Source organism: Typopeltis vanoorti, chromosome 2 (assembly GCF_054136105.1).
Source record: "Typopeltis vanoorti isolate ZY-2024b chromosome 2, IOZ_Tvanoo_1.0, whole genome shotgun sequence".
Taxonomy (NCBI): domain Eukaryota; kingdom Metazoa; phylum Arthropoda; class Arachnida; order Uropygi; family Thelyphonidae; genus Typopeltis; species Typopeltis vanoorti.
In genome coordinates, this window is record NC_143550.1 from 68197470 (window position 1) to 68213285 (window position 15816).

Consider the following 15816-nt stretch of genomic DNA (forward strand, 5'->3'; position numbering starts at 1 on the left):
GTTGAGGGTCCTTTTGAAAAAGCTTGGTTGCATAACATTTCCATCTATCAATTATTTTCTGGTTATCCGTGATAGGAGTTCCATCTTGATCTTCTATGCTCCAATTAATTGCGGTAAAAGATTTGGTTAGCTTATTGATAATTTGAAAAGCACTTTTAGAATTATTTTTATTTAAGTCCTCTTCTATATTTTTGTCGGTTTTTTTATATATTTTTTTATTTTTTATATTTTTCTATATTTTTGCATTCAAAAAAAATAATAATAAAAAATAGAAAAAAATACATTGCCATTACCTCAGTCTTTTCTAAAATAATATAGGAATTCATCATCAGTCAAATTCTTGGCTGTCGTGAGCATGGATTCCTCAATTCTAGATCCATTGAAGATCCCCGAGCTTGTAGCATCCACCTCTTTAACCTGCGCAATGGAAAGGTTTGCAGAATGTGCTATTGCGCGTGACATTCCCAGAGCATGGATCGCGGCATTGGCTTTCTCTCATCAAACTTCTAACCTAATGCAGGAGTGTCTCAGGACTTTCTTCTTATATGCAAATAAATGATCCTCTTTGGGAAAAATATTCATTTTTCGATAATAATTTTCATTCTTTCTGCTCGTTTGAACTTTGTAGTGTCCAAAGTTCATGATCTTGTATCAGTGCTTCAAACACAGATCGTTATGCCATTCTTCGATGAGGTGAGGATACCCTAGTCACCTTCAATGCTACCAAGTCTGTATTTTTTTTTTTTTTTTTTTTTCTAAAAGGAAGTTCACTTTGCACTTCTTATCTCTAATGATACAACCAGACAGTGTAGCTCAGTTGATATCAACGATGCCCTTTGGTTAGAAAGACCTGAATTCGAATCCCGTCTAGGACGCTAGCAATCTTTATAAGATTATTTTCAACTTCTGAAAGTAGTTAGCAGGTCTTACAGGGAGTAGCAGACTTTTCCACCCGGAAGCTCCCAGTTTTTATTCCGCAAAATAGGCAAAGTGACCAGAAGAACACACTGAATTTTTACAGATATAATACACTGGCCTGATAACCCGTTGCTGCGTATGTAATTCCAAATCAGCATTAACAACAATCAGAAAGGTCAGATTTCTCATCGTGGAATAACATTTACCTCTAGTTCCTTCCTGATACGCGTTACACCAGTTGCGTCGACAGCCTCTAAAAAACTTGGTATCCTTTTTTTCCGAAAGCTCAAGACACCATAAGGCAGTCCATCAAAAAATTCCCTAAGAATTCTTGATGCTGTTCAGAGGAATGCAGTTGAGTTGATCAATAGTCCCCCTCTCACTGAATCACTTTAACCACTATTTTTAGAGGCGGTCTCTTTGAGCTTTGTGTCTTCTACTGGTACTCCCATGGGCGCTGCTTCACTGAAATGACTTCCAACAAGCCTATTAAAACACGTAGTCTCCGGAATAGTCTTTCACACGAAGTGTTTCCAACATCTGGGATATCAATAACAGAAAATCCAAATCAGGAAAATGTGAAATGTTCCTTCTTTCTTAATCTTCTCCCCCCCCACCCCCCACCATCGTGCTTTAGGCTTTGTAACATCGTCTGTGGTTGATGATATATCATGTATATGGACATCATCGGACATGTTACATATTTCTGCTGCTTTTCTTTGCTTACGTACAGTTCAGTAACTACATAAGCGAGAAAAAATAAGTCAAAAAGAGGTACTTTTTTTATATTAGAACGAAGTTTGCTAGTGTTGCTAGTAATTCATGAAATTGATGATACTTTTTCCCTGCTCAGTCAAGAGTTGATTTCTTTCATTCCACTATCGGTTGAAAGGACAAACTGTACTGTTCTTCCTATTGGTTCTTCTCTGCGACAAGAGCTTTTCACTTTCTACCTGAATACTACAAGGAAGGTCACGTGCTTTGTTCGGATTGGATTAAGGTGCCTCCAAGCCTTGTTTACACACCTGAGGGTGTAAGTCGCTTTCGTTCTTTGACCGTCTGTATGGAAAAAATAGGTGTCTGCTCTGCTATTACGGGAGGTCGGATTTCTTCTTCAGGTATACATATGTTGTCAGTCATAGCCGCTTGAAATGCAGATTAAGGGATTTCTTTCTTCGACCTGATTTTCAAATTCTAAATGCGCCAGTAATTTTGGAAATTACCAAAAGAAAACACATTGTGTGGGGGTGGGGGTGTTTATACATGAGGTTTTCACATTTGCGAAAAACTCGTGTATAAACTTTCACGATAGGTCCGCAAAAGCAAGAAAAGCTGAAAGAAAGAATGAAAAAGGCTTGACACTTACAGCAGGTAAATCAAAAAAATAAAATAAAATAAAATCATCATCATCATCATACGTATCAAGGATTCATCATCTAGTATGGCCTGTTCCGGCCTTAGAAGTCATCGTTGAATCGTTTAAGAGGACGTCCTGGTTTTCTTTTTCCTAATGGCTTGTACTTTAAGGCTTGTTTTCGTAATCTTTCTGTTTTCATTCTTTGAACGTGTTCCATCCATCTATGTTTATATTTTTTAATTTTTTCAATTACTGGTTCTTGGTTTAATTCTTTCATAATATCTTCGTTTCTTTTGTGATCAAATAGGGTATACTTTGCAGTTTTTCTCATAAACTTAATTTCTGCTGTTGTTAATCTTTGTTTGTCTTTTTGTTTTATTGTCCAGATTTCGCTTCCATACATTAAGACCGGTAGGGCTAATGTATTGTATACTTTTAGCCTGGTTTGTTTTTGAACTAGGTTTGGTTTAAATATAGAGTTAATTACTCCCGTAATTTTTAAATATTTTGCAATTTTTATGTTTATATCTTTTTCATTTTCATAAGTGATCATACATCCTAGGTAGTTAAATGAATTCACCTGTTCTAAGATCTTGTTATCTAATACTATTTTAGTTCTTGCTGGATCTTGTCCTTTAAAGGCCATAGTTTTTGATTTTTCCGTTGATATTATCATACCATAATCTTTGGATATCTCATTTAGATTTAAAATAGCTTTCTGTAAGTTATCTTCAGAATTTGTAATTATTATCTGGTCGTCTGCAAAGAGAGTGTTTAAGTTAACTGTAGGTGAAAGTTTAATTCCTTGATGTAAATTTTTACTCCATTTTATTATTATTTCATTTAAGTAGATATTAAAAAGAGTTGCTGCTTCCGCATCGGCAAAATCGATGTAGAATATACGCGAGTACTCTTTAAGATAAGTAAGATAGTAAGGATTAAAAATATTGTTTTCGCTTTTTTTTGGCGGCACTCTTTTTAGCCCCAACATTTTGGAATTCAATGGGCAGCCTCTGAAGAATAAATACATTAGAAGCACGCACACAATGATCAGTTGATATCGACATGTTCAATATTGTTAAATTACATAACACTTCATATCAATTAATATTAACCCACCTTCCTCATTCGTATTAGTTATTTAATTTTTCATATAGCGGCTTTCATCATCGCTGAGGTTGAATGCATTCCAGCTGCGTATTATATGTATGAAGAAATGTTCTATAACTAATACAAATCCTGATTTGCTGCAAAATCGGCTGGAAAAAAAAAGGTCAAGAAGGAAATATTTAGTTAATGATAAAATTCTAAATAATAAAGGTCTTCTTCTGCGGATCTGTTATCACCAAGACAGTTACAAGGAGTACGCGTGAGCCTATCGAAAAGAAAAAAAAAAGTTCTCTGTAAATTATATTTATAGAAAATTAGTCGACTTGGATCAGTGGATGATTGACAGACAGATATCAAAAAAAGTGGCTACGATGAGTGTGGATCTGTCAGATTTAAGGTGACCAGTGGTGTACTTCACGGTTCAGTTATTGGGCCGTTGTTCAATCTACTGGTTCGTCTAGCCTTTCTCATTTCTTCAAACTATTTCAATAGCTCTTTGCAGTACTACATAGTGCATTATTGTGTTGCTACGGGCTAATTCTCCATTTCTCATTAATTGAGAAAGAAGTAATATTTATTTGCTAATAAATGCATGCATTTATAAGCATTCCATTTAGGCTTTTATTTTTGTAGAAGGAAGACATTTTAAGCTTGCGCGGCAGTAATTGAGTTTTGCGTTGTGTATCGAAGGCCGATGCTTGCTCGTCTAGTCAAAGCTACCTTGGCTTGCTCGGTTGTAGGAGCTTCCAGGTCCTCGCTGCAGCACTGTGATTTCATGCGCGCGCATAGCCATTTCCTCTCCCTTCACGTCGTCTTAAACACAAGGCCATACGCAGTGAAAGTAGCTCTAGCCAGCGAGCTTCAACAGCCTTTACAAGTGTGCGTGTTGCTTGGGAAAACTAAGTTACAACCAACTTTTTTATGACGATGTTATTGACCAATTCATAAAGAAGAAGAACCGTAGGGTACAATTTTTATTCAAGTAGCTAAATTGAAAAAGATAGAATATCATTTTTAAAATACATGTTGTGTTTGTATGATTAAATGTACATAAAGTTCTAAATGTATAGTTTTAAATGGTCAGTAATTCATTATTCCCGTAATCAGACTTCAATCACACCTCTTACTCCCTGAATGATAACAGCAAGCGTGAATTTCAAGACCAGCATTCGCCCCTGTTGATACGTTGTGGTAAGTAACGGTATAAATGTAGAGAGCCCTCCATCATGCTTATTGTGATTCGTTCCTCCATATCAACAAATAGTCTGTCTACGTGCACGATGCAAGTCGAACATAAGAATTTTTTGACACGATGCATATGTTGTGCGGAACAGCCTTCCATGGATTACATGTTATAGCTGGCTTGTTCATTGGAAGACCTAATATAAATTAACTGAAATCTCACCAGACGACATATACATTTGCACGTTGCATTATCAGAATAAAAGTAATTTAGTAAATAATTTAATGACTTTTTTAATTTAATAAAACATTTTTATTTTTCATATTTTCTATTATATTTAACATTTTGAAAGGTTTTCCAAAATGACTTTGTAATACAAAAAAAAAAAAAAAGTCTCCACTATTCATTTTAATAGAAATGTGAAATAAAGTCTCCCTTTCATCCTCTTCGGCCTCTGAAACGCTTGGTATTCTTTTTCCTTCTAAACATTACTTCTCATCTGCTCACACTTCGTAAACTCCAAAATCGTCTAACGTAACAATATTGTCCTCGCATCTGGGGACAAAAATTTCTCTCAGAATGCTTAATCTTATCCAGAGGAGAGCTATTTGCTTAATAGATGACGCTCTCTCACTAACTCCATTCAGTCTCTTTACGAAAGATGTACTTTTTCCTGCATTATGTCTTACCTAATGCAAAAACAGCTCCCTCAACTCTTCAAGAAACACACGGAGAAACCTCAGATCTTAACTAATCACTCGGAGTTTTCTCGTATATATATACAGGGTGTTCGGGATAAATTTGACATATTTATAATTAATTATATTTTTCCGTAAGTTACATGTATTAACACACACTTCTCTTCATTTAAAAGTTTGGACCCTTCTTCATTCATATACAAGATGTCAGAAAGGATGGATAGCTGGAACCCACCTGAATCATGGAAGAGAATAACTTGTATCATGATGATTCGTGCCCGCCATCAAAATAAGGATATTACGACTGCTGCCCAATGCTCCCTGAATACAGTAAAAACAATCAGGCATGAACTAGAGACTTGCAATGGTGACTACGAGGATGTAGCAAGAAGAAAGATCCCTAGCAGACGATCTGATTGCGTTCGTACAGCAGAATTCCTCGCAAATCTGCAGGAACAGGTGTTGAAGAACCCTGGCATTGGAATTCGGGCTTTGTTCGTGGAGTTGCTAACTGTAGTCAAGCCCTGGATAACAAGGGTAGCCAATGGTAGGCCGTATGTATGGCAGCAGGATTCGACCCCTTGCCACACCTCTGGGAAAAGTCAAAAATGGTTGTCTGAAAATTTCTACGACTTCACCAGTCCAAATGTTTGGCCTCCAAACTCCCCAGACCTTAACCCCATGGATTATTTTGTATGGGGCGCAGTTGAAAAAGACACCAATCGCACTTCCAGTAATACAAAAGCCCAGTTAATGGATAAAATTAAAACAGTTTTTGCGGCCCTTCCCAGGGAGACTGTAGCATCAGTTTGTTCGAGGTTCCGAAGCAGAATTGAAGCTGTGATCGATGCTAATGGTGGTTATTTTGAGTAAATCTTGTTGATAGTATTGTAATTAACTCTGCCTGTAATGTTTTTTTGTCAATTCATTAAATTTAATAGATACAAAGAAGATTTTCTTTTTCCTTACGAAACTGTCAAATTTATCCCGAACACCCTGTATATATATATATATATATATATATATATATATATAATAGAAAGAAAAAAATGAGAAAACTTAGGTAAACAATAAATAAATCCATGACTCCTTTCATTCCTTCAAGGGAAGTCGTTTAGCCTAGCCTTAACTTGCATTTGGAGACTAGTGGGCAAATGCCCTTAGCCAATCACAGAAAGGTGAACTAAGACTATCGGTGATTTTAAATGGCATCTGGGAACGAGAGTACGACAGACAACTACTTTCATCTCGTGGTCCCTACCTGTGACACTATATATTATTGTAAGACATATTGTGCGATTTACAGTCGATTTTCTTGAGCTTACGGAATGAAAAGCCTACTTGCTCGTGCCAGAGATAGACCAACTCTGTAACCTGTCTTAGAAGGCCTAGAAAAAGTTGCTGTAGTCGACGACTAGAATCGAACATAGAATAGTCTTTCATTATACATGCAAACATTTCCACATGGGTAAACAAACCTTGTAGGCAGGGGAGGCTCACGCATAGGCACTGTGGAACTGCAGCACCCCCAATTTTTCTCGATATATAAATATATTTATTAATTCATTTATATTTGCTTGTAATATTTAATTTTATCATCAACAATCCTATACAATTCTCTTATTCTGTATAAAAAAATAATAAAAATCCATCTTGTAGCACTTGGAGGGCGAAGGACGCTAGCAGCACTGTGTTTACCACAGTCATATTGCTACGTGCGCATGCATATGCACTTCATCGTAATACGGCACTGTCCGTCGCGCAGTTCCACTGTTGTTTATATACAGTTTGCGCCAACAGTAGAGTGTTCGTAGTGCTTATCGTGTTTACTCCGTGTCTTTAAATATTTGGACATTATAATTAAGGGATTTAATTGTAATGTCCAAAAATTGTAAATCCATTCCTTTAATTGTAATTAAAGGAATGGATTTTATTTTTAAGTAACTTTGAATTATACTAAACTGTATAATTTTATTCGATAATAAACAATATTTTTTCATGTTTAATTTTTTTTTTTTAATTTTTACCATAATTTTAATATTTTATCCAAACACGTATACACTGTACTTACAGTAAATGAACTTTAATGAACTCTGGTAAAGTTCATGTAAATGAACTGATAAAGTTCAGGAAAAGGTTCGGTTGAAACAACTGATCTTAGAGGGAAAGGCGAATCTTGGATGAAAATAAATCTTGTTTCTTTCTGAATGACCGAATTTGCTGTCACATTTTTCATGCTATTTGGTTTTACCATTGACGATGTATGCGAAAGGCTGCCGTTCCTCCCTTCGTTGGGTTATAGTATTTAATATGAAACATTCTAACACAAATATCTATGTCCTAAACTCCCTGTTTGGAAAATTCACTGTCCGATTGGAGGGGGATAAGACACTCCAATACAACTGTTTTGGAACATTTCAATTACTATTATTATTATTACGTGACAATTACAGAGACCAAGGACTCACTCATCGCGGGAGAGCAATCTACTCTACTCTGCTAAATACATCTCACCCTCGCCACTACTACTTAATTCACCTAATACGACACTACTACTATCAATGCCATCTACCGCCCATCACCAATAACAGTATTTTTTGTCTGTAAATTGCGTGTGTTCGGAAGGCCGATTGTTTGTACGCGGGATGATAAACTCGAGCTTTCGGGAGAAAAAAAAAACCCTGCAACCTCCGTATGAGATCGGCTAACTCACCTTCAATTGAAAAAGCTCATATAAGGATTCCCCTCGTCACAACGAGAATCGAACCCAGGTCTTTTCCAATCGAAGGACACAATGATCCGCTGTCCTTCCAATTGCGCTTCGGAGGAAGTTTATGATTAATACCTTTTTTCCCCTCACCATCATTAAGCTTTCCATCCTTTAATGATGTTAACAGTATTTCATTTCGAATGCTCGGATTGTACTGCAATTTCACAAACTGACTGAAGATTAATATGGATGTCTATTATAGAATAGACTGCCATATTAATCTTCTATGGAGTCAGTTACCTATAAACCATTATCTTTAGTACCCTACAAAACTAAAGTTAATTTATGTGCATTCCTTGAGTTGCAAAGCTTAACAAAAATCGAATCCTCCCTAAGTAGCATATCAGGAGCTCCCTCCAGATAAAGATATATTGTTGAGAAAAGATAGTTTTTATTTATTACGATATATTTATATCGTAATAATATATATTATATATTATTTTATATTTGAGAAATATTGATGCATTATGAACACTTTCTTACATTATACACAAATAATGTTCGTACAAGTAAGTTGAACTGTTCGCAATGAAATATGTGTAATCCTAATCCAGAATCTGTTACTTTTGGGCTTTGGAAGTGATATTGTTTCACCTCTTAAGCTTAAGCACTGAACATTATCTTACTTTGTTTTAACTGGACTTTTAAAAAATAAAATATAAAGTTAATGGAATATGTACTCCTTAAAGTCTGAAGTCTATATTTCCTTATTGTTTTATTTTCATAGAACACAAAATTAGGAAATATACAAATATTGTAACCGAAACAAATTTATTACAGCAACATTTGTGCAATATAAGTAACCGTGATTTTGTTGACATTTCCCTCAATACATACTTTAGTCCATTTGCAGTTTTAACATATCATTAAATCTTCTTCCCTTAAGTGCCAATTTGATTTTTGGAGGCTATATGGAACAAAAACGTATAGAAAAAACTAGTCTGCCTGTTTGGCCCAGACGTCTCTGGATAGACATAGCAGAATAAGGGAATAAATCGTATTGCCATTGTAGGGGTGTATATAGGCTGCACATCTTCTTATCGATGCCACATAACATCCGAATGGAAATAATATTTTAAACTCAAATCTTTGAATTCTGCATATCGTTTTTCTCTTTCGATGGAATCTAGATAAAAACTGCACAACACAATCAACTTTACAAAATATTATTATCCATTAAAACGTGCCCACGTAGCTTAGTGTAAGTGGCATGTGCGTCCATAGCGCTATGCCGTCCAAAGAAAGAGCATCCTAAGTTCGATTCTAGTCGCATTTTTTCGACTACTTCCCGAGTTAGTCGATCTTTGGCATTGAAAAGTGGTTTTTTCTCCCAGACACTCAGGATTTTCTTCTCGTAAACTTAAGAAAATCTACCTTAGAACTCACACTATTTCAGACAGTAAAACATAGCGTTAGGATTAGGGACTACGAGATTGCGGCACTTGTCATCCAGCTCTCTTCCCCGGGTGCAGTATAATTAACGATATTATTGGGTAGCTATCTCTGATTGGTTACTGGTGGAGATTGAACTTCCCTTCAGGCTACAAAAGTTGCATACACTAAAACCGCCTCACCCACTCCCGATAAGGGAACAAGAGGCGTTAGCGGTTTTTTCGGAAAAATTCGCAAAGGAACTTTGTGAAGTTTTATAGTATGTCATCGGTGTTGGGACAGTTGCCAAAAGTGACATTTTATTATTCATCGAAATTGCCATGCCTAAGAATGGGACTCGTAGCTACGAATTGGCGAAGGGCGCCTAAAAACTTAGTAGCCATTTGGTTGGTCTAGCAATTTTTCGATCATATCAGTATTTTCATTGAAGGATATCAGTTTTATGAAATCTCATACTATCTATAGAGTCAAAATTAACAAAATGTGATGCGAGCGTTAAAGAAGTATACGAAATTAGAGTTTTAGATTTTCAAATCAGACAGCTTTAATTCTAGGATAGATATTTTGTGTTTTATGACATGACTATATAGCTTATAGGAGGGTCACTTTATATCTAAGTAAGAAACACCATCTTATCACAAGCGGACTGAGATTCATAATCGGCCAGCATATTTAAAACGCACAGGTTTACATTCCCTCCTCCCTTTATATTTCACTTCACAATAGTCAAAAGTGACATTACAAGCCACCCAGATGAAGTTCCATGATATCGCAGACCACTTTACAGGAATCACTCGAGTTTCGGGAGGAAACAACCTGCTGCTTCTATACGAGACGAACTCATTTTCAGTTTAAAAGTTCATATAAAGATCCCTCACATCTGGATGAGATTAGAAGGTGTAAATACTTTCTTTCAATTCTGCTTCAGAGGTGCCCAGCCATTGAGCCAGGAAATGTTAATATTTATTTGTGAGAAATGATACATCTACTCTCTATTGTAACCTGAATCTTATTCAGCCTTTAACAAATAGTTTATAAAACTTAAAAAGTATGTAATTGTATAAATATTCTTCATGCTGTGTTGGGAACTGATTTCTTCCTTATTTTTTTTATAGCAGTCTCCCGATTATAAGGAACAACGATCGCACTATGTTCGAGAATCTCCTCCATTGAACAACGCCTGGACGCAGACATTACATCCTCCAAAAAACTCTTACTTCGCAAGAGAGAAAGAGAGCAGATGTGGCAAAAATCGGCTATCTCCTTGCAAGTCTTCATCTCCTTATCTTGTGCACCTACCATGCAAACGTTGTGACACCCCTACCAGAAAAAGAATGCGTGATACAACTCTCCGTAGTTCTGTACCTCACGGTGATTCTTTCTCGCAGTCTGCACCACAGGTGTTACCAGGACCATTATATAAAGAGTTCCATTATACGCCCGTCAACATTAGTCGTCATTCTTCATCAGACGAAACAGATGCTGCTTCAAGTAATTTCCGAAGGCGTCCAAGCCGCATATTTTACGATTCCAACAGAAAGTTTTCACCTCAATGCACTCCAAATAAACAGCAATCATTAAATCCCGATAGCCTTTATCCTAGTCCCATTCTACCAACAAACGGATGTAATAAATCACTTTCTCAATCTCGTAAGAAATGTTTTGCATCATCTGAAAATATCCGCCGTGTATATAATGCTACTTACCAAGGAGCATCACCCTCATCACGACTTACTTTGTATAATAAAAGTATTAATGGTTCCGGTTCAAGGTATCCAGCTGATCTGACTCCTATAAAGATTTCAATTGGTGGAACTGTTCCAAAAAGCACTTTACACTCAGAAAAAACTCCACTCATCCCTCAAATTGTTTCTCATTTTTCTCGAACTGGACCCCAAACAAGTACGCCTAGAAGTAACATATCTTCTCCAGTATCTCTTTCTCCGCCATCGGGATTTACTGGCACGGGCCCTAGGAAACCAAATACGTATTTTAGTTTACCTCACCGTCATAAAAAGGGATTATCAGTCTATCGAACCACTCCTACAACTCCGTCTCCAAGTGATAGTTCATATATTAGCCCAAGCACTCCTCATCTTCCTAAAAATTATCATAAGGCATCCACATTAGATCGGTCAAAATCAAGAAGGCGACTTTCTTATTCTAACAGCGGTACTGTAGAAAACACTTCACGTTCTCAGGTAGAATCACTGTATACAGAAATAACAGCCATTGAAGTGAAGAAGCATGGATCTCATTCAACAGATCACAGACAACATTCAGTTGGAACAAATCAAGTAAACGTAATCAGGATGAAAAAACCAGAACCATTTAATGACAAAACTTCGAACTCTGCAAGTTCGCAACAAAGAAGTAACCTAAAAGTAGTGAAAAAAGCTTTGTCACCTGATGAATTAAATCAGTGTTACGTTACTTCTGAACACTTGTCTTTTACGAATAGAAATAAGAATCTTGACGCTAAAGCCATTATGAAACCTCGTGGCGAGGATTCCGTTACTAATACCAAGTTGAGAACTTCGTGTGACAAAACACAAACAGTGAAAGATGATAATAAAAGTCCCTGTAAGACAAATGCGACTACTGTTTTGGAAAACTTGCCTCAGGAGAGAAATATTGATAGAGGAGCAAACAACAAATCATCTGAGTTGCATACTGATTCATCTAACAGGTAATATTTATGACGCTTAAAGGCTGTATTCGCTCACTCTAAGAAAAACGTTCCGTTTATTGTTTTATATTCATCAAAAAGAGCAGGAGCGTCGAGAGACAACTCATACGCATACAAAAAATAAAGCATGTTGCGCTCTCCCCCCCCCCCCCCGAAAAAAAAATCTGTTCCTTGGAAAAGTGATGGTTTGCTCTTCTCGATGCTCCTGGGAAAGATAATTATGCTCTTTATCAATAATAAGCTGTTGAACTTTATACAGAATCTCTTTCCTTGTCTACCCAATCCTGTATTCTATACCTAACCAATATTAATTGTTCAAGACACTACTCTCATTAAATGACCTAGTCAATGGAAGTATCAGTTCATTAGCACAGTATTTCACCACCTGTTGTGAAAGAATATCTTGCCCAATAGCCTTATTCGCATCAAGATGCGAATAAGGCTATTGGGCAAGATATTAGATTGATTATGTGAATTAGATTCCCACCTTATTCACCTTCGAGGAACTGAGTTGAAGTTTTCATTCCTCAATTTCCTGCTTCTTTTGAATAGTATCATTACCAATAGTATGAAAAACCGTAGCAAAACGATCACAGAACAACTCCACAATAACTTTCTCCTTCGGTCACTCTTACGCTGTCTCGATCCAGCATAGTTATCATCTCATAATCATTATTTCTATTGCTAGCTGCGTAACTGAAAAACTCCCTATGAAACATTCTTAGCCCGATTCGCTAGTCTCCTCTCATAATCAAATTTCACCCTATTTGCTATGCTTGTCACTCTCTTGGCAGCACTTTATAGAATTCATGTAATTGTTCACTTCTTCCAAGTTTATATTTTCTCCATAATCTCTTCTCTTCTGCGATTCGTGCTTAATTTCTCCATTCATCCATTTAACACGTATTTTGTTAATCTTTTTTGATTTAGGCACACAGTCTGTTATTGTCATCATCAAATAAATCTTATGTATGACATCTTAAGCGCTTCCGTAGCGCAATTGGAAGAACGACGGCGCATTGCGCCCTTCGATTGGAATAGGCCTAAGTTCGATTCTCGTGGCAACGGGAGGAATCTTTATGTGGACTTTTTCAATCGAAGGTGAGTTAGCCGATCTTATACGAAGGTAGCAGGATTTTTTCTCCCGGAAACTCGGGTTTTTCATCCCACATACAAACAAATCGGCCCTTCAGAACACACGCAGTTTACAGAGAAAAAAATACTAGTTGTGGTGTGGGCGGTTGATGGAGATGATTGCTAGAGGTTCGGTGTAGCGGTGGAAACAGTTGTATAGTAGGTGTTCTCCCGCGATGAGTTTTCGGACTCCTTGGAGGTGTCACGAATAATAATAATAATGACCCAAGCCATATTAATCTCTTTTTCTTCAAGTTTATTCTTATAAAACTTCAAGCTGTTTTCTGGGTTTTCTATAGTCTCCTACCCTATAGATCCACATGTATCCTCTTATTCTGGAAACTTCTGCATGCCTTCGCACTTCCCAGGTCAGGACTATATGATCACTGTCGCCAACTGCTGGTAATGTTGATTACGTTGTTTACAATTACATTATCCGACGTTATTACCAAGTCTAAGACATTTCGCACAGGAGTTCCCTCCATCACCAGCTGTATGAGTTAGTGATCCCTTAAGAAAGCAAGAACTTCTCTTTCCTATCTCCCATAAGCTATTCTTTCCAATTTATATTTCGAAAACTGAAATCCCCATTATTATAACGCATTTTTCACTGTTAAACTAATTTGTCTAAACATTTCTTTCTCATCTCATTCATTATCTCCAGATCTGTAACAAACCCCCAACTAAACATCTCTCTCTTGTAACGTTTATTTCACACCATACACTTTCAAAACCACTCTCACTATTGCTATCACTCTCACTGTTACCTCCCTAGTTCCTCAAACTTAGATGAACACAACTCGTTTGTGTTGTTTGAAGTAATCATCAGTAATATACCTCTCACCTTTTTTTTATTTTATAATTTCTGTCTTCTCTAAAATACCTTATCCATTAATTTCATTTCCGAACAAGTTAACAGTTAACCACGTTTCCGTTATGCCTATTATCTGAAGCTGGACTGTAATAACCAATGCCATAAACTCTTCCGTGTTATTTCTTATACTTCTGACATTAGGGTATAAACACTTACTCACGTACTTATTTAAATGCAGTTCATCTTCAGAATATATATATTTTTCTCAAACTCATCCCATACATGCACATAATCAAATTCTGTCTTCCAACACATTCTAGCTATCATTTCATTCATCATCAATGCCTTTCTTCTCAATTCTCACTATCTAGGCGGTACATGGACTATCCTAGCACTCTTACTCCTTAATCTAACAGTCTCCAATCCCCCTCAAATCCCTTACCACACGATTTACGCTGCTTCTCAAATCATCCGTTCCCAATCATTTCATCTACATTCTCACTCCTCTTTGCTGTTCTAGTCACAATCTAAAGTACCTCCTAGCAAATATTTTTAAGGACATTTTTGCTTTTACTTCGAATCATCGAATCCCCTAGAATTATTTTCTTCAGAGAAAAAATTTTCCATCTGATTTTTTCTCCGATGTCTATCCGTCTCTACCAAATTCATTCTTTCCATTCCAATTCCCAAAGATCTCTTATCCAAACCCTGAATCTCACTCTATGCTGTCTATACTGAGCTCTGGAATACTCCAGTTTTCTTTAAAATATCGGTTCCACACTTCCGCTCATCTCAGAATTATTCACACTTTCACGCACATTTTACCGAATGCTTTTGTGTATCATCTCTTCAATAAGTTTACGTCTCGCATTTGTGTATATCTTTACGTAATCTTATAACATTTTTTTCGAAAGCCAGAAGCATACATAAAATAAACACAGCATTTAACATTATATCTGAATACCATATCTTGAGTATTAGGGAGACAAAAACAGAAACTTTGTGCATGCCCACCAAGATCCTTTGAATTGCCTGATGTTGTCCCAGTAATCTTGTTAGATGTTGCTAACACACTTTGTTGTTGTAATATTTAAAACAGTGAACTCAATATCTTTGATGTTACCACCATATCAAATAAGATCACGTGATTTGGAGGTCTGCTTCTGCTAATTATTAAATTTTGTCTTTTCCATTGCCTTTCTTCCGTTCGATAGAACCTGTTCAGGACCGACTGGAGGTTTTGCGGATGCTCGGGAAAAAGTAATTAGTGGGGTCCCAGAATATTTGCAAAATTTTTTATCGAAAAATCATAATTTTATTAAACATAATTTACAAATATTTATATACTAAGATATTTCCCATATCAATACATCTCTGAAACATCAAAAATTCTATTATCAAATTTTCTCAGAAATTTGAAAGTGCGGGACCGCTCTGACCGCGGGGCCCTCGGTGGATCCGAAACCCGACGTCTGAGCCAGCCCTGCACCTGCTGACACGTAAGTTTCCAGCATAAGGCACCAGGGAAATGTCAGGTAATGTTGGACGAGAAGTAATGAACTCAAAATTCTTAATAATGTTTTCAAACCATCCAAATTAATGCTATCAAATTAGGTGGTGAGGTATCTAATGCAATCCCTCATTGCAGATTTGCTAAAGGAATGGATACAATAATCTGTGGATGGTCATGTATTGATAACTTTTCCTTTCCTTCTATATAACCAGATTCCTTAGAAATTTCCTTGGGCAAC

At 36.6% G+C, this 15816-nt stretch overlaps 1 protein-coding gene across 1 annotated transcript in view; it reads left to right on the forward strand.

The window, feature by feature from the left end:
- Positions 1-15816, forward strand: part of insc (spindle orientation adaptor protein inscuteable) — a 153014-nt gene that overhangs the window by 10649 nt on the left and 126549 nt on the right. The window contains exon 2 of the mRNA XM_090411722.1: positions 10544-12117. Coding sequence (XP_090267848.1) covers positions 10544-12117 — 1574 coding nt within the window. The remainder of the gene's footprint in view (positions 1-10543; positions 12118-15816) is intronic.